Raw genomic sequence first — 19,761 nt, 5'->3', positions numbered from 1 at the left:
GGGGAAGGTAATTCTTTATTGTACACTTTAGGATGTTTAACAGTCTCCCTGGCTGGTGTGGGGGGAGGCAAAACTGCCCGAGGCTGAGAGAGAACAGCTCTCTTCCTCTGTGTGGACACAGGGCGCTTCTCTCTTCCCAGGAGTCTTGAGCCTTCTCTGGGATCCTAGAAAAGCAGAGGGGCAACTCTGTACCTCCTAATCCCAAAGCAGGTCAGCTACAGGCTCCGGTCAGGCAGGGGTCCCTGAGCCCTGACCCCAGAACTACCTCTGTCCACACACAGGCCTCCATGTGTGTGCTTCTCTTCCCAGAGGCTCCGCTCCCCAACCTGCCCCTCACCTTCTAGCAGCCCAGTGCAGGGGCGGGGGCGGGGGGGGGGGCGGGTGGAGAGGTGGGGAAGGTCTCTGGTGGTCTTCAAAAGTGAAGCTTCCACCCGACTCTGAAAGGATGGAGCATGGGACCCCCCCAGAGGCCCAGCCTTATTTTCCCCTGGCTTCTGCTTACTTGTGTTGTAAGAGCTGACAATGGAACCCCCCTTCCCTCCCTCCCCACCCCACCAACACACACACACACACACCCAAGCCAGCTTGCGAGGCCTTGAGTATCTTTACTAGGAAGACAAGTACTCCAGTCCCCAACCGAAGAAAAGCCTCCTCCTCGGGCCAGCCCNAACACACACACACACACACACACACACACACACCCAAGCCAGCTTGCGAGGCCTTGAGTATCTTTACTAGGAAGACAAGTACTCCAGTCCCCAACCGAAGAAAAGCCTCCTCCTCGGGCCAGCCCCAGCCTGCCTGTTCCGTGCCTCTCTAGGGAGCCTGCTTCAAAGAAGTCGAGTCCATGTGCCCCGGGAAGGCAGAAGAGGCTGAAAAGATTCCTCGGAGCTTGGCTCCCTTTGTGTGGCGCACACAAAGAAACCACCCTCCTTCATAAAGGAACGACCTTGAGAGAGAGAACTTGCGTGCCGGGCCTGTCCCAGGTCCCCTCCACAATGGGACTGTCGTAGACGAATTCGAGCAGCCATGGTCATGTATTACCTTTGAAAGATTTGATTTAGCCAACAGATGCGGCATTGATAGTAATCTCAGAGCAACTGGAAAAAGAGGCAGAAAAATCCACCCTGAAAAGATTCCTATACTGTTCAGCTTTCGGCTCCCATTAACTTGTGATTAATCTGTGTCTGGGGAAAACGGGACAAAGGCGAGGAAAAGAAACAGAGCAAACCTGGACACCAGCGTTTGTGACTTTTGCCTGAGCCGAACCAACAGTCACCTGCCCGCCACGTGACGAGGGACTGGCTCTGCCACCAGTGGGAGGAGGAGGGCAGGGACATGTGGAGGAGGTGCCGAGAGCCTGGCGATCACAGTTCCCAGGCGTCACCAGTCAGCAGTCATTCCCGCCCTCTTTTCAGAGGGATTTTGAGTTTTTATAAAAGTATGACAAATGACCACATTAAGAAAATAGAGATCTTGGGGTTTTGAATAAAATTTTTAGGAACATGAAAGAAAGAGTTTCGGGCATGGGTTTGAGCTTTCTGGCTGTCAGAATAAAAAGCAGAATTGGTGCTGAGACACATCCCTGAGCAGCAAAAACGCTGACAGCAGCCATGGATGGAGAATGGGAAGCTCAGGCGTGCTAGAAGGCCGCGCCTGCTTGTCAGCTGCGCTCCCAGCGTGCTTTTCGCAGGGTGGTGTTCCCACGGGAGCTAGGGCCCGCAATGAGAGGTTCTGCTGGGAAGGGCAGACAAGTGCCTAAGACCCTTTAGAATCTCCCAGGCTGGGCAGATCCCTGCAGCCAGCATCGCCGCCTTCGTTACTTCCTGGGTCCAAGCATCTCTGACCCTCTAAACCACAGGCAGCAAACACAAGGCCTGCGGGCCAAATCCCACCCTCCACCTTGTTTTATCCGGCCCGGCACCTTGTTTCCACGGCGGCAGTGCCGAGCTTCTTGCCGCTAGTTAAGGAGTCATTACATTTACACAGTCCTAAAATTACATTTGGCCCTTTGAAGGCAAACATGAGGCTGATGTGGCCCCCGGTGAAAATGAGTTTGACACCTCTGCATCTAAACCAAAACCTCAGAGGAGGCTTCTGGAAAGTTGGAACTGAGAATCGCCATGCCCCAGGGCTGTGCTGAGTGTTGGGACAAAGAGGAGTACCCTCCCCTGTCTGGCTGAGGGTCAGGGCCACCAAATGGGTCCTCCTGTCCTGTGGCACCCATGCAGACCACCATTTCTCCCCTTGCAGTGTGGGGCTCAGGGATGAATTTTTCTGGAAAATTTGAGAAGAATTTCCAGATCAGGAAATGTTTCAAACACTCTTCTCTTACATGCATTCTTCTTTTTCACAAGTTTATAACTTTTCTGACTTTACATGTATTTATAATAAATGCTCAGTTTAAGAATATCAGAGAACACATAGAAATTCAAAGAAAAAAATCAGGATCCCTTTCAATTTCACAACCCAGAGGGGAGCACAAAAACCATTTTGTTGTAATCTGTTCATTCACCACCCACGTCCATATATTGCATGTCTCCATCACTTCCTTTCATATTTCAGGTCATGCCTTTTGCATATAATTTGCTCATTTCACTTAACCTTATGGCATTAAGTAGTTTGGAAAACCTTGGAATGCTTCTTTGACATCCCTTCATGTGACTTATCACTATCCATGTCACCAGTGTCCCGTTGTCAGAGGCAGCACGAGGCAGTGGACAAAACGTGGTCACACAGACCGGGGTGTGAATCCCAGCTGCCACTGCTGCAGCTGTGTGGCCCTGGGTAAGTCACATGACCTCCGAGCGCCATCTGTGGGGCAGAGGCTCCAGTGCCTGGCTCACAGACTGACTCGACGACTAGGAATGCGCGTCCTGTAAACCGCCTGGTGCTCCAACAGCCTAGTCTCCTATGATTTTTTATTTAAATTGCTTCCATTTTCCATTGTTATAAACAATGCTTCGGGGAACATACGGGTGCATAAATCTTTCCCCACCACTATGATTATTTCCTTAGAATACATTCTTAGGAATGGAGTCATAAGACCAAAGGGTAATATTTTCAGTAGGACTCCTGGTACATAGCCCGAGATTGTTTTCCAGAAAACTTGACCCACCTTGAATATTGTTCCTTTAAAAAAATTTTTTCTTACTGTTATGATAGAGAAAAAGTGATATCCAATTGTTATTTTGGTTTCATGATTAATGACACTAGTTAATGATCCAACCTTTTACAAAATTATTATTAGCCATTTACACTTCCTATTCAGGAACTGTCTGCTGCTGTCCATCCCTCATTCTCTGTGAGAAAACCAGGGCTCCCAGAAGAGAAATAGCCTGGCTGGGCTTCACACAATTAGTTTGTTCATTATCTCATCCGCCAAATATGTACTGAGCTCCTCCAGTGTGCCAGGGCCCCTGCCGGGCGCTGGGGTACAGTACAGAGGTGAGACAGGCACAGGCTCTCCCCTGCCGAGCTGTCACCTGGTGGGGGAGACGGATGATAAACAAGTCAACAGACACAGAAAATAATTACTTGTAGTAAAAGGACTATTCATTCCCAGATATTTAATCGGGCCATGGATAGGAGCCGGGCCCAGGAGAGCCAATGGTGACCCAGGGAGACAAACCCCCCGTCCTTGTGGGACTTAGCAGAACCGAGGCCTGCACCCAGGCTCTCCCTGCAGGGCTTGCTTCTTCCAGCCATATCCCTGCAGGCGACTCCGGTGCTGGGAGGCAGGTAACACAGGGAATCTAAGAGGCTCGTCTCTGCCATCCAGCACCACTCTGGAGTGTTAGCTTCAGTCCTCCCAGAAGGAGATGCCAGGTGCAAGAGATTTGCCAGGTGACAGCTGTGGGGGCTGGTTAGGCTGAGAGAGCATCAGACGGCAATGTGGTTCTGACCCACGTGAAGGAGAGAAGGGATCGAGGAAGACTGGAGGGAAAGTCCTGGCCTGCAGCACAGTTCTAAGAAAGTTTGGTAAGGTGGGAAATCTTTAACCCAAAATTGCCCGTCAGAGGAGCCCCAGATCTGCCAAAAACGTGCTCTGACTGTACTCCTCCTGCTGCGCTCTAGCCGGGGACAGCCCAGGGAAAGTGTGGCCTCTGAGCACGTGCAGCGATGGGTGTCAGACACAACAGCTGGGGCCATCGGTCAGCTACACACCTGCAGCTGCTCTGAGAAATACAGTCACCACATCCCGCATTCCCTCTGGTCCTGAACGGATATTGCCTGTCGTATCACACCTGTCGTATCACTCCTGTCGTATCTGGAGAGCAGAGGTCGCCCTGCTCTCCAGAGGTCATGATAACAGCTCCTGCGTCCATCCCAGTGGTCCTTTCTCTGACCCAGGCAGACAGGGGATGGAGACAGGATCCATCACTCTTGGGAGCCCTGGCAAAGCACAGGCAGAGGGCACCCTTCATGGGCAGACACTGCCACAGAGGGGAGGCCCCATCTGCCCCGAGGCCTCATTTTAACTCAGCAAATGTTCACCGAGTACCTTCAGCATGTCTCTGGGTCTCATGACAACCCTCTCCTGCCTGCCCCCACACCGGGCATCTGTCTTGGGTGCAGAGGAGGTGAAGATCTGGGCCCCATAACCTGTAAGGGAAGGAACAGAAGAGACGTCCTTCTGTTTTGGGCTCTGCGTATTTTTATTACAAAGAGCACTTACTTGTTCAGGAGTCAGAGACCTGTATTCTAATCCTGAGTTTACCACTTCCTTGTTATGTGACTTTAGGCAAATTATATAGCCAACATGAGCCTCAGTTTCCTGAGGACGATAAGACCACACAGTCTTATCAGGATCATCTGACAAACAGCCGGGGCATTAAGACTTGGTGTGGGCAGAGGGTGGGACATACCCGCATCCCTGACCAGGCTGTCCTCTCATCTGCTCAGCTGCCACCCGGTAACCGGAGCTTGCACCTGCCAGCCGGGCTGGTCGGGCCACCATTGCAATGAGTCCTGCCCTGCCGGCTACTATGGTGATGGCTGCCAGCTGCCTTGCACCTGCCAGAATGGCGCCGACTGCCACAGTGTCACTGGGAGCTGCACTTGTGCCCCAGGCTTCATGGTAAGAGTGGGGGGAGATTTCCCGGGGCTCCTGTGCTCCCCACCCACACAGGAGAGGAGGGGCCAGCTCCTAGTTCCTCCCTGTGGAACAACTTCTTGGATTTACAATGGTGTAACAGCAATAGGCATTTAGTAGAAACTGTGCTTTTTGAATTTTGATCTTCCCCTGGGCTAGCAATAGGCTCCACGATACTCTCTCGGGACGCTGGGCAGTGACCATGAGGTGACTTGGCCAGCTGTAGGCTATTGTGAACATTCTGACACACGTGTGAGGCAGGCCAGTTTAAGCCATGATGTTCAGTAGGCTATGGGCCTTAAATGCATCTTTGACTTTGAGCCTTTTCAATTTACAATGGGTTTATCAAGACACCACCCCATGGTAAGTCAAGGAACATCTGGAGTTTTACATCTTAAGAACCACAGTGCACGTGGGCAGTTTAGAATTCTGCTTCTTTTCACCCACATTTGCTGCTTGGGCTTCTTACTGATCATTTTAAATGGCTGCACAGCACTATAGGAGCTGAGCACCCCCAGTCTGCTCAGCTGTCCCTCCCTGACGAATGCTGAGTTGGGCCCGGTGTTCCCAGCAGGGCTGCAATGAGCGTCTGAAAGGCTTTTCCTGTCCGTTGAATGATTTCCCTCAGGTGGGTTCCCAGGGGCAGTGGGCATCATTACTTATGGCTCTTGGTGGATGTTGCCACAATACTTCCCTCAAGGATTATATAAATCTATACTGCCATCAGCTGTGTATTTGTGTATCTATCTCAAAACAACTGTGCTAACATTCTTTGAAAAATTTTTTTGCTAATTATATAAGTAGAAAATGGCTCCTCAATGTTGCTCTAATTTGCATTTCTTTGATTACTAGAAGAGTGTTCGTTTACTGTTTGTTTTTCCTCATGAGTTATGCTGGTCTTTATGAGGTTCGATTCTAGGGAACTGGACATTGGAAGTGAAATTCCGTTCGAAGGTGGGGTGTGCCCAGGGGTCCCCTGTGGCCATGTGTTTAATTACACTGCAGGAGGTGGTCTGTGCAGTAGAAAGTACGGTCTTGGGACCCTGGTCATCCTACTCACCAACTGTGCGGCCTTGGGCCGGCAAGGTGACCTCTCTCAGGATCAGTTTCTTCACCTGGGGAACGGGACACCTGCCTCGCAAAGCTGCTGGCCAATGGAGAGATGGGATAAAGAATCTTGCCATGGCACCTCTCAGAATTCAGTGAACTGAGCAGTCCCCGGTGGGGTTGTTACAGCGAAGGTTCTAATTCCCTGTACACCTGGGGAGGGGCCTGAGTTTCGGCGGGTCTCACAAGCTCCCAGGCGACGCCAGTGCTGCCGGTCAGTCGCCTTGCTTTTGGAAGAAGGGGATGGTGCTCACCTTGGGCTGCCTGTTGGAATCGCTGGGGAGCTTGACAGGCGCCACTGCCCCGGCCCCTCTAGGAGACTCGGGTGTGTTTGGTCTGGGTGCTGTCTGCCTGAGGCCAGCGTGCTGCCAGGGAGGAGATCCTGTAAGGAAGCCCCTGTCACCGTAGGAGTGTGGGTCTGCCTGGTGACGGTGTCTTGTGGGCAGGTTGCCCGGGTCTGTAGAACACAATGCTGTTCCCCTGCCTCCCCGCTCCCCAGTGCAGACAAACTGGGTGAGAGTTAGTTCCAGGGGCATCTTCAAAGGGGAGAAGTCTGTTTCTCCTGCAGGCTTTGAGTCTAACTTACCTTTATCAATGTAAGTTTTGTCCATAAGTTCCAGACAAAAATGAGGTGCCCTGGGTTTGGGGTTTGGGCAAGAGTTGACTGGGATGGAAATCTCACACAGCTCAAGTGACTGAAGCTCAAGGGACCCGACCACATCTGACTGCTCCTGGGGCATCCTGACCCCACTCACAGTTTGGCCACTGGGGTAGGTCTGTGGCTTTGGGCACATTCAGGCCCCAGCTCCTCCATCTGTAAATGAGGAGTTTGTAGAGGGAGATGAACTGACTTCTTAGCTAGTCTCCAATGCAGACTACATGGACCAAGTCAGGAGACACACCCTTCTGGTAGAAATGAGGTAAGGTAGGAGCCAGGAGATGTGTGTGTGTGTGTGTTGTGTGTGTGTGTGTTTGAGGGGTCATTGAGGCTATGATGGTCTGATTGTGTACATTGTCTGTGGGCCTACTGGGAGTCCCACCTCCCCATTGCCCCCCTTTACCTCCAGCTGTCTGCCTGGTCACTGATGCTCAGACGAAGGGGAAACTGAGATGCCAGGAGAGCCTAAGGAGGCTGGTGTCTGTGTGCCCACTACCCCCAGGCTGGAGTGCCAACAGTCTAGAAGCCAGGCTACTGCCTCCTTCCACCCCTCTGGGCTGCAAATGACTTCCTGCCCTTGAACTCTGGGGGACTTGGCACTTACAGAAATCATCTCGCTCTGGAATGCCCCCTGCCTGGGGCTTGGGGCTAAGACAGATTGTGAGCCAGCCTTCCCTGGTGAGCCCCACGCGTTGCCATCCATCTCCCCCCACCAGCCTCATTACACGCAGAAAGGCTTTCCCGGGCCCTGCCGGGTGTCAGGAAGGAGCCGCTGGAGGTGATCACAGAAGAGTCAGCGGTTCTCATTCTGTGCGACTCATTCCTGCACTCGCCATTCTCTGAGGGGGAGTCGTTAATGTTGCCCTCACCCCAGCTTCAGAATGAATGGGACTTCCTGCAAGTAGCTCTGGTGAGGGTGGGGGGTTGGGCAATTAGCAGAGCAGACTTGGCTGAGACTCTTCCTCAAATGTCCCACACTCAATAATAGTTATCACTGCCTTTAATTATTGTTTGGTTTGTGAATATATGTACCTCCTTTTTTCCTTAAAAGATTTTTAGGATGAGCAGTTAATTAGAAACTAATTAAAAGAACCCTTTTCTGAGTGTTTGGAGACCTTGATCCTAGGCTCAGTAACCTTGAACATGTCACTTCACCTTGCTGGGCCTCAGTTTCCTCATCTATAAGATGGGCATCACATCAGCCCTGTCTGCTATTGGATGTGGGCAGCCCACAGGGTAATGGATGTGAGGCCACGTCCTCAGTGAGCCCCTCCCACCAGAGCTCGCCCTGCCACGGGCTCTGTAAGGAGGCTATTGGGAGAGTTCTGTGAAGTCAGAGTCCCTGAAGGCTGACAATGGCCTTAAGCTCAACATGAATGTAAAAGTTTGGATGAAGTAGTGTAGAACCACCCCTTGGAGGCAGCCCATTGACACACCTGCTCCGGCCCCCGAGCCCTTGAGAATATAGAGCAAAAGCAAGTCCCACCTGGCACGGGATCCCAAAGCCAGGGAACTGTCAAATGTTAGATTTGACAGGCTTTGACTGACAGGTTGCTATAGAACCACACAAATCTCAGTTCACGTTCGGGCCCTCCACTTCCCACCCCACCTACAGGCAAGTCACTAATCCTGCTGAAGCCTGAATTTCCTCATCTGTGGAGATGGGACTTGGCCATCAGAGTGAGAAACTTCATATGGAAAGTTTATGGCTCAGTGCCCGGAACTCAGTAGAGAGCCCATAACAGCGATGGTGATAATTAGTGAACTATGAGAGTAGTAGGGGAACAGAGCTTCCCCAAGCCCAGCACCCTCTTCCAGGAGAGTACGGATGAGCCACACCCAGGGGATGCCCCTGGAGCAAAGCCATGAACATGCACCACTGCCGTCCTTGGCAGATCTACCCCAGCACCCTAAATGGTCAGTCTCAGGAGGCACTCCGGAGTGGACACGCCCATCAGTGTTTGAGGAAATGGACACAGAGATGGCGGTGGGAGAGACTCCAGGTGTTTGACATGTTAGCACGGCCGCACGGATGGAATCCCTGGGGGCGTGCACTGCCCAGTTATACTGGGGCTGCCGGCTGGCAGAAAAGAGCCCTGGGCACTGTTTCAGAACCTTGGACAGGCTGCTCAGGCCCGGTTAGACCCCAGAGGCCCCAGCTGGTCAGAACACCAGGGTGAATCAGGGTGGGCAGGGTGGGGAAGGCAGAAGGGGTGGCAGGGGACCCGGTCTGGCAGAGTCCTCAGAGTGTCCATGTGAGGAGTGATCAGAAAGTGAGGACCTTCCCTCCCAGCCACCCAGGGAGTAGCTGCACTGTGGCGATTAGAGTCCCATCACCCCTCTCCACAGCTTCCCGCATCCACCAAGTAAAGCTCAAACCCCAGGAATTTGTAACCCACCCTCAAAACCAGTGACTTTAGGCCTGGTTGGTGTAGCTCAGTGGATTGAGAATGGGCCTGCGAACCAGACAATTGCGGTTCAATTCCCAGTCAGGCACATGCCTGGGTTGCAGGCCAGTTCCCAGCAGGGGACTCACAAGAAGCAACCATACATTGATATTTCTCTCCTTCTCTCCTTCCCTTCCCCTCTAAAGATAAATAAATAAAATCCTATAAAAAAAAAACTAGTGACATTAGCCCCGGTTGGTGTGGCTCACTTGGTTGGAGCAACAATCCTGTAACCAAAACATCGCAATTTGATTCCTGGTCAGGGCACATGCACAGGTGTGGGTTGGGTCCTCGGTCTGGGTGCGTACAGTGGTGGGGGAAGGATCGATCGACGTTTCTCTCTCCCTAAACAGTAATGAAAAGGCATCCTCCAGTGAGGATTAAAAACAACTAGTGAGTTTACCCTAACTTCGTCTGCTAAGTCCCGCCCCAGCCACCGCTGCAGCCCCACATAGCTCACCTGTTCCTAAGCACAGTGTCTCTTTCCGTGCCTCAGCTGTGCCTTTTCTCAAACTTTTTGCTCTCTCTGGAAAGCCCACACCCGCTATTCTTATCCCAGTCTATAAAAATCCTCTTTCACCTTTCAGGTTAAGATCAAAGGCTGCCTCTTCCAAGAAGTCTTCCTGGAATACTCCTCCCTTCAAAATTAACCCTTCCATCTTCCCTTTTCCCACAAAACATGGTTCATACTCAGAGCCTGTCTCCCTCCAACTCTGCACCTCCCACTGCCCGCCTCCGTGCCTACCATGTAAGATATTGCTCAATATATATATTTTTGGAGTGCATGATATTCTTGGGAAGAGCAAGGCCCTTAAAGCAGAATTTTCCAGAAGTGACCTTTGTAGGAAAGAAACTTATTGCATTTCTCAGTGGGCCCTGCCAGCAGGGCTGGGGCTTCACTCTACCCATCAGCGTCTCCGCAGTTGAGATGCACAGCTCAGGGGGGGCGGAGCAGCTGCCCCCCCACCCACCCATCAGCCCTGGCTTCTCTGAGTAAATGGTGTGAGCTTCTGCCTCATGCAGTGCTGGAGCGTGAGTGGTTTTGACGAGACTCTGGAGCGAGAGTCCCGGCCTTCAAATACTAGCTTTGCCACTTAGTAGCTGTGGGGCCTTGGCCAAGGTGCTTTACCTCTCTGTGCCTGTTTTCTCATGTGGGAGAGGGGAGTAATAAGGAAGTCCATCAGATTACTGAACTGATTAAATTAATTAGTACTCATGGAATATTGAGACTGCCTGGCATATTGGTCATCTCTCAACAAGTGCTAGCTATTATTGTCATCATTAGCACTGATGCTGCCACTGCTATTGTTGTTATTTACCCCAAGGGTTCCCCCTCCTGAAGAGGCTGACCGGCACCAGCCTAAGTGCCCTGTTTGAGGCTACAGGTCGAAATGGGGGTGAGAGGAAGAGAGCAGAGTTAGTTGAAACTTCCTCCTGGCTGGGAGTTGCAGGATCCCCAAGGTCTCCTGGGTCCCTGAGGGCAGCCGCAGAACCGAGAATAGACTTTCTCATCACAGAGCAGAGAAGACCAGTTTCTCGGCCCCACTGCACGCCTGCGCAGGCCACCTGTCCTTAATTAGGCCTGGTGTAGGCAGTCAGCCTGATGAAGCCTCCCACGCTGCCCTGGGACTAACTGCTGCCACCTTGGCCCCTGCAGTGAACAGCCTGTGAGGTCCCTGCCGGAACCACAAAGTGCTGATTTCCCAGACCTGCTCCCAGCCTCCACCTCCCCGAGTGGAGCCTGTGTGGCTGGGAGATAAGGGGCCCCCCGGTCATTCTTCAGCACAGATGCTGCCTTTCAGCTCTGCCTGTAATGGGGATGAGGAGCATGGGAGGCGGAGGGGAGGGGCCTGGTGTCCCCTCCCATGGGATCCGGGGCCCATATTTCTCCCCCGGACGACAGAATTTCTATTACCTTAAAGGGCTCATCTATTTATGCTGCAATTTTTTGAAGCCCTGTCTGCCGTTATTGAACCCTGCATGCTGGCGAGGGGAGCGGGCACTCCATCACCCAAATGAACAAACTCGTTTCCACATTTTTCTCCCCTTTCTTTGTGCCGTTTGATAGGTCAGACGCAAACCCCAGCTGCTCTGGCTGGGGGAGGCGGGAGGGGGTGAGAGTTATGAAAATCCAGATCAGTGGAGCAGGGATTGAATTTCCCTCCAAGGCTGCTGATGCCCTTTAAAGATGTCACCCTCCCCCAGTCCATTGCCACCCCATCACCACCCCCTCGAGCTGGGCAAAGTGCGTGTCTGCTTCCTGTATGGCTCTGAAGCTGGAACCAGGGACCCAGGACAGCTGCGAGGCCAGCAGAGACTATGGACTGAAAATTAGAGCCAGGCGATAGGTGTGTCGTGTGTGGGCATTTCCTGTTCTGTTTCATTCATCAAACTGAGGCCTGCAGACTATTAGCCCTGAGAGTAGAAAACCAACTTCTCTTTCCTTTCCCACCATTGAGTAGCCTTCTAATTCTTACACTAAAAGATTGTCCTGGAAGCTATGCTGGGCATGAGGAACTCACCCTCTCGCTGCCACACCCCCGTGAGCAGAGGAGCCAGGTAATGCAAAGTAGCAGAAATGATCCAAACACACACCCAAGCGCAGACTCTGGTACTCGAAGCCCAGCTCTGCCATCCCCTGCTGGGTGGCCGCGGCCCCGTTACTTAATCTCCTTAAGTCTTCATTTTTCATCTCTAAAGCAAAGTAAATAATGGTACTATGTGATACTGCTTTTTGCAGGATTGAATTAGATGAAGTTGGTACCGTGCTTAACAAAGCCTGCCAGGTAGCAAATGCTCAGTCCATGATTGTCAAGGTTACCATGCAGCAGTGTGAAGACAACACCCTGGAAGCAAAGGGCATGGACACTGGGGTCAGACACTGGGATGAGAAACCCAGGCCTGTTGCTCAGTAGCTGTGTGACCTTAGACAACATGCTTGGCTTCTCTGAACTCTAGCTCTCCATCTATCAAGTGGATTAATAATGCCTGCCCTTCACAGTCGGTGTGAGCACAAAACTGGAGTTATCCTTCATAACGGCAGAGTTGGAAGAATGCTCAGCCCTTCCCTCAGGCATCTCCTCATTTTACAAACAGGGAAACTAAGGTCTAGAGAGGGAATGTGACATGTCTCAGGTCACACAGCAAGTCATTGAAAGACCTGGAATGGAAAGCAGGTGACGTAACTCTCAGTCAGAAGCTTTTCCACCTTCGCCTCCATCTCTGGGTTGCTGATCCCAGAGCAGACACCTACTAATTTTCCCAAGGCAGAGAGGGATGGGGTGAGAGTGGGGGGGTCCCCAGGGTATTAGGTCATTTTGACACTGACCTGTAATCCACAGAGCAAAGCAGGAAACATTGGCTTCATGTCTCTAAAGCCAAGTCCAGCCTTCCCCGTCAGGGACCCTGCGGTTTGTGGGTTTATTAAGAAAAACTGCTGACTCGTCTGTTCTAAAATATAAACGTACCCCGTGTCACAGCACCCTCCCCCTGCAGTCTCCTCATCGGTGCCTCCTCACTGGGGCCCGGATCTGAGGCCACGACCCCGGGCCCTGGCCTGTCTCCCTGCAGCAGGAGCAGCTGCCAGCACAGGGTTGAAGCGCCCGCGCTTTAAACACTTGCAGTTCCTGTCTCCCCAGTCTCTGGCACCGACAGCGTTTCTGCCCCTGCTGGCTCCCAGGCCGGCCACCCCACAGACGCCAGGGGGTGGGGATGTGAGTCAGAGGTGCTGCCCTGAAATGTCTGGAGGAAGGGGACAGCCAAACATGATGGCACACGTTTGGAGCACAGAGTGACCATGGTGGGCCCTGGGCTAGGCACTCTGCTCTTCACACTTGTATTACTTAATCTTCACAGCAGCCCTGTATGTGGGTGCTGTTAGGATCCCCGCTTTGCAGATGAGGAAACTGAGGCTGAGAGAGGTGAAGTAACCTTCCTGGTTGACAAGTGGCCACCAGGAGCGGGGCCCGCACTTCAGTCACAAAGCAGAATGCCAGGGGAGGAGAGGGCTGTGGATGCTGGTAAATAACCAGCTTTGATGCTCCCTCAGGCCTTGGCCTAGGAGGGGACAGCCACCCTGGCGACCTCACTTCTCATCTGGAGCCTACTAACCTCTCAACCTTTGTCTCTGAGGGGAGGGGAGGCCGGGATCCTCAGTCTCCCTCCTTACTTTGGGGCTCAACCATGTCACCCTGGAGCTTGTCAGCCCTCAGAGCTCTCCATGAGGAAAGCAGAGTGAGTATTGGCAGCTGTGCTCCACAGAGGATGGAGCTGGTGTTCAGAGTGGTTAAAAGTCTCAGCTGAGATGATCGAGCTGGGTGGGCCCAGAACCCAGGGCTCATGGTCCCAAAGCCAGACTTGCCTCAGAACAGCTGTGCAGAGAGGGGGTGTCGGTGCTATGGGCAGGACCAGCCAGGAGTCAGACCTAGGAATCAACCCTGGCTCTGTGCTGACCTGCTGTTTGATTTTGCCCAGGTCAGCTCACCTCCCTGTGGTTTAACTTTATCTTTTGCAAACTGGGGGCACAAACTTTGCTCCCTGCATCCTGTGGCTGATGTAAAGCTGAGTGGAAACTGGTTGTTGAGGAGCAAAGGAAGTGCCGGCCTCTGTGCGCCCAGGGGCAGGAGGTCCTAAGAACAAGCCCCACCAAGGCTGCAGGTCCGGAACAAAGGAAGCACCCACCCCTCCCACTCCCCCTGCACTCAGTCTCCAAGACACCCCCAGCACGGCCCCTCCCAGCCCCTCCCCTTAGTCATTAGCACCAATAGTCCCATCTGCAGGAGTAATTACGGACCCCAGGAGGGGAAGGGATTCCTGCCAGAAGATGTGATTATGCCTGGAAAATGAAAGATGTTTCAGAAAAGGTCATGAATAAATTATTTCAAGGTGGGGCTAATAAGAAAACTAACAATGGGGTAAATACAAAAAAAAACAAAAAACCTCTCATAATTCTCTCCAAGAGCACCACTAAATAATTGTTCTTGCCTGCCCCAAAAGTTCTGAAGAGGGGTGTTAATTTTCTGAGACAAGCACTGGGAACCTGGGCCAGGGCTCCCCCACCTTCAGGCCCAGATGAGCAGGGCTGTGGAGGAAAATGGCCAGAGCAAAGCAGGTCTGGCCCTACATGCCAGGGTGGGGCTCGTGCTGGATTCAACAGGCAAGAGGGAGCTCTTGCAGCCTTGAGCAGGGGTGTGGCTTAGAAAATGATGCTGTGTTTGACCTCTGTGCCCTATGCAGGGAGAGGGTGGCATTGAAGCCGAAGAACCCAGAGGAAGCCAGCTTTATTAAGACTTAGACATTTGTGCCCTGGCTGGTGTAGCTCAGTGGATTGAGTGCAGGCCTGTGAACCAGAGGATCGAGGTTCGATTCCCAGTCAGGGTACATGCCTGGGCTGCAGGTCAGTTCCCAGCGGGGGACACACGAAAGGCAACCATACATTGATATTTCTCTCACTTTCTCCTTCCTTTCCCCTCTAAAGATAAATGAATAACAGCTTTAAAATTTTTTTTAAAGACAGACATTTTACAGGAATTTGGGGGCCAGGAGAGATGGACCCTGAGGACAGTGGAGGCCGCCATTCCCACCCTCCCTCCTTTCTGGTTCCCTGGTAAAGCCTCTCAGGTTTCAACTTTGGAGCCTTCTTTGCATTCAGTCTATGATTTTTTTTCATGGTTCCACAATTGATATGCGATTGGATTTGCCTGAATCTGGACTCTCTGCCTCTGAAACAGAAAGGCGTGGCCAAGACTCCTGCCTCCAAAGGAGGGGTTCCTAAAATAGGCCAAACCCTGGCCTGCTCTTCAGGACCACCTTTGTCTTTAGGGCAAGGTTTAATTAAAGCTTGGCATTCCAGGTCTCCCTGGATGGGCTTTGCTGACCTCCAGATCCCTATTCCCCTGCTGTCCCCAGCCCTGATGCTGGCATGCCCACTCTGGAGGCACATGGTGGGTGTTTCTGTTTCTCTACTAATCAGAAAGCTGCTGGAGGACAGGCCTATCTAACCGGTCCACCCCGCATCCCTACCCTTTCCCCATCTACCCCCCCCGGACCCCAGCCCTTCCTGGCTGGGCACAGTCTCCTGCATGAAGTGTGATCATAAATACTCATTGACAGGAAGTTTGGCATCATCCCCTATCTTGCACATGTGCCCATTTTCCTTGGACCCATTGCCCTGGGCACAATCCTCTGTTCCAATCTAGTTCCCATTTGGGACAGTGTCACTGTCATTGTTATCAGACTGGCTCTGCTGTCACTGCCTGGGGCTCACACCACCCAGCCACCACCCCGGAGGACCTGGGTTCTGTGGTGCATGTGCACACACCCCACACATACACATAGCCCCACGGTATGCACCTGGCATGTCTGTACCATGCACACCGCGCTCAAAGCCATCGTGATCAAAACACTGCTGAGGCTCTATGGCCAGGATCGGCCAAATGTTCAACGTGCAGATGCTGAACTTACCCCACAGCCATCACGCCACTGATACCAAACCCACTCACACTCACCAAACTAGGCCCGCCATCTCACTAGTGGCACCTCCAGAGTGGGGCAGGGCCCAGCCTGCACAACCGTACAGAGCAGCCTCAGGTCCCTCAAAGCCCATTCATTCTGGACAGAGCTAGGGCTCCCAGGCCTAACCATCAGCCCTTCTCCACCCATCCCCTATGGGAGCCAAACAGAATGACTCAGCCACAAGGGCCCTGGGCATCTCCCCTCAGCACAGGGAGGAAGAAATGGGGATAGCTGTGACAAGCAGCCTCCGCCCCCCTCCCCGGCCCTCTGCTCCTCATGCCATATGCAGAGTTTCTTTCCGCAACGTGCCTCCGCTGTCAGCGGCTGCCTCACCAGTGACACACTAATTAGGTCCAGCGAGGTTTGCTCTGCACCGAGAGGCCTGCGCAGCTGGCATTCCATCCAAGCCATTCTCTCGTGGATCACGTGTCACTCTTTCTCCCTGGAAAATCACAAATGAGGCTCTCCTCCTGGGAGTCCCCCTGCCTAAGCCCGTGGAGCTGGGAGCCGGGGTGACTGAGAAGGGCGAGCAGGAGGCGTGCAGCAGCCCAGGGCCAGCACTCGGTGTGGCGGAGAGGACACTTGCCCAGCAAGGGGCTGTGTAAAATGGAAAGCACACTCCACATGTGTGCTGCTGGCATGGATGTGATACTGGACACCCAAACCCGCCTGCATTGCTGGCCCTGAAACTCCAGGAATAGCAGGGGAGAGAGGAGAACAGGAGCACCCGGAGGGATCAGGAAGGCCACCGAAGGCTCCTGCAGAACATTCCGAAGTAGGAGGGACTAGTCTGTGCCCCTCTCGTGCCACCGCCCCTCCAGCCACTAGATGGAAACTCCACAAGGGTAGGGACGAGCCCTGTTCTGCTCACCATGTATCGCCGGGCATTGCACAATGTCGGGCATATACTAGTGCTTAACAAACACTCCCTGAACGACCAGATTAATATATTACCTGTGCACTGAGCACTGACTGTGGGCTGGGAGGCCCTGTGCAGGGTCTGGGCTGCAGGTTTGAATGAAACAGACCCAGCCCTCACCCACCTGGAACTTACAGTCTAGTGGATGAGAGCTTTTTAAAATTCAGTACCATTGTGGTAAGTGCCACAAAGGGGCAGAGACAGGGAAACACGCTCTGGAAGTGGGAGGGCGGGGAGAGAGAGTTGAGGGACATGGGAGCTGAAAGGGACCCGAGGCCACATCTAATCTAGAGCAATGGATGGGGAGACCCAGGGCCTGTCGCGGCACTTGGCCTATAGCGGATGCGCCACAGACGTTTACGGACTGAATGGACGAACGAATGAGGCCAAGTCACCTCGCACCAGGGCATTTGCTTTGCTTAAACCGATGTGCTCTGACCCCAGCTCTAGGGCCCTTTCTCACCTGAACCACCCCTCTTCCTCCAAGAAGGAAGAGGGCCAGGGCCACTTCTCTGGTCCCTGTTGCGGAGTTCTCTCTGCTGAGCTCCCACAAGCTGGCAGGAGAATGCCCACCTCCTTGGCTTGGATCTAGAAAAACCCAGTTCCAGTCCATTTACACTGCCTCCCACCCACAGAACATATTTAAGGGGACCAGGGGACGAACTTGCACAATTGCCTCCCGCTTTTGTGTGAGGGAGGGTCAGCCACTTTCCATCTTCCTCCTTCTTCCACTCCAAAAAATACTCATTAACCTCCTGCCCATTGCAAGGAAAATGGACGATCAACACAAGAAACCCAGCTGGTGATTAATTTCCCCAAACAGGGCCAAACTACAAAGCAGCATATTGCAGGGGAGAAAATTCAATAAACAGCACTTGAAACAAATTTAATACAACATATAACTCATTATCCAGTGGGGTCCGGCCTGTGCCATTATGCAAGGAGGCTGGTGGAAGATGGAGGGGGGATTTGCATCTCTTTAGCAGAAGCAGCACCAGGGTTCCATTCTGCCAGTAGCTCTTTCAAATCAAGTTCAAGATGTTAATAGCCAATGCTGCATCTATAATTAACAGGCCTTTGGATGGGAGGATGAGTTCACAGCCACCCTCCATTCACAGGATGAAGACACTGAGCAGGACTGGCAGGCTTTCCCCAGTGCAACAGGGGACCTCAGGGACCTGCCCACGTGGGAAGTGGAGCGTTCCCTTTTCTGGGCCGGAGGTGTGCGCTCGCTGTGTAGGTGAGATGGGATTAAGAGAGGGCCAGAGCATTTGGGCCTTGGCAGGAGGCCCTTCCTCAAGGTTAAAGCCGTGTCGTCTGGATGTTGTGTGCTTCAGTGGTGAATGCGCTGCTAATATAAATGGGGCAGCATGGGCTCTCCCAGAGTTTCACCAAATCCTGGGCCTGAAATGAGAGCCAGGAGATTTGAGCTCCAAACCCATCTCTGCCTAGCACTGGCAATGTGACCTGGGCAAGTTGCTCTCCCTCTCTGGGCCTCAGTCTTCTCACCTAAAGCAAGGCTGATAGACCAAGTGATTCCCACCATCATTCCTAGCTCGGGCATCATGGGCTGCTCCCCCACCATTGGGAGGGGCAGGTAGCCAGTCCCGGGGGTAGATGGGCAGAGTAGGTGACCACCTGGCTGGTGTGATTCCTAGAGGCCCAGGAGAGCTCCCACCCCTAGGCCTGCATCCCCACCATTCCACGCTCCTTTGGGTTGAGACCCCTACTGCAGGCCAGAAGATGCTCAGAGAGTCAAAGCTGAAGGGCCCTTAGAGATGACCCTGCCTGTGGTTCCCAGCTAGACACCTGCAAAGTCTGCAGCAGGTTGCCAGGGTTACACAGTTAGGAAGAGGCTGAGCTGGGCTACAAACATGGGCACTTGGGTTCCAGGACTTTAAACTCGTAATTCGGATGCTTTCTTCCTCCCAACAGATTTGGATGTTTGATTTAAAACAAATAGTGGGGCCTGGGGCTGGTTTTGAACATTTTACGAAGCCTGTGGGCAAACTTCTGTTACCTGTGATGAAGCTAAGTAAAACACCAAGGTTGTTTTGTTTTGTTCTGCTCTTGCTTTTAATTAGAATTAAATTGACCATGTGACATCCCAGGTTAGCGTGCACTGATCAGAAGCTCTGATTGGTTGTAGATGACATCATGGTTGGTGGACAGGATGCTGCCATCAGAGTCACGTGGTCACTGGCCAGATTGCACCTGCCCCAAAAGTGACTGGCCTTAGACACCACAGAGTGACATCAGTGTCTCTCAGATTGAGAGGGCTTTGCAGAGGGAGGGCACTAACAAGGGTTCCTGGTGGTGAAAGCTGGGGAGACTGACTGTTTTCGACAGCCACTTACAATTGATAAGGAAACCGAGGCCTGTTACCTAGCATGGACATGAGTCTATCAGGAGACAAGGCTGTTTTTCAGCTGTGAGGTGTGGAGGAATTCTGGATAGAATTTCAGGAAAGGAAGGAAAGGGCCTGTGGGCGTGCTCGGGCCCGAGGGAGCAGGCAGGGGAGCTCCGCCATGTGAAGAATGTGAGGCGTCTGATCTGGCTCACAGTCCTGGGCTCTCATCTTGTCCTTTTCCCAGGGGTGTGAAAAGATCAACAGATGTGAATTCAGGGCTGGCGTGGGCCAGGCACTGGGCTCAGGGGTGGCTAAGACACAGTCCCTGCAGCCAGCCCTCTGAGGAGCACTGGCCAGCCAGTGCCAGCCTCACCCACTCTGACTTTCCATCTCCTTCTCCTGAAGAAGGTGATGGATTGGTCATCTCTGACTTGCTGTTCAGCTCAGAGGGTTTTGCCTTTCTGAGTGGATACACTGGACGCCAACAGGTAATTTTCTGGCTGTACTTCTGTCCCTCAGCCTGGTCAGCACAGTTTGGGCAGGAGGAGGCAGGCAGCAGCGGGGAACCATAGACCAGGGTCTGGCCTGGCTTTTCTTTTTGACAAGAAAACAAGAGCCCTGGAGAGGCCTAGAATCCATGTGGCCCCATCCTTAGACCAGGTAATAGTCTGT

The 19,761-nt window shown here is 52.8% G+C and overlaps 1 protein-coding gene across 12 annotated transcripts in view; it reads left to right on the top strand.

Annotated features, from left to right (window-relative positions):
• MEGF11 (multiple EGF like domains 11) overlaps positions 1-19,761 on the top strand; it is a 354,305-nt gene that overhangs the window by 301,352 nt on the left and 33,192 nt on the right. For all 12 annotated transcript variants that reach the window (XM_037054176.1, XM_037054171.1, XM_037054172.1 and 9 more), the window contains one exon: positions 4,906-5,080. In XM_037054176.1, coding sequence (XP_036910071.1) covers positions 4,906-5,080 — 175 coding nt within the window. The remainder of the gene's footprint in view (positions 1-4,905; positions 5,081-19,761) is intronic.

This window comes from Sturnira hondurensis, unplaced genomic scaffold, assembly GCF_014824575.4.
Source record: "Sturnira hondurensis isolate 20B ecotype Veracruz unplaced genomic scaffold, ASM1482457v3 Scaffold0008196, whole genome shotgun sequence".
In the NCBI taxonomy this organism is placed as follows: Eukaryota; Metazoa; Chordata; class Mammalia; order Chiroptera; family Phyllostomidae; genus Sturnira; species Sturnira hondurensis.
This window is presented reverse-complemented; position numbering and strand designations above follow the sequence as displayed.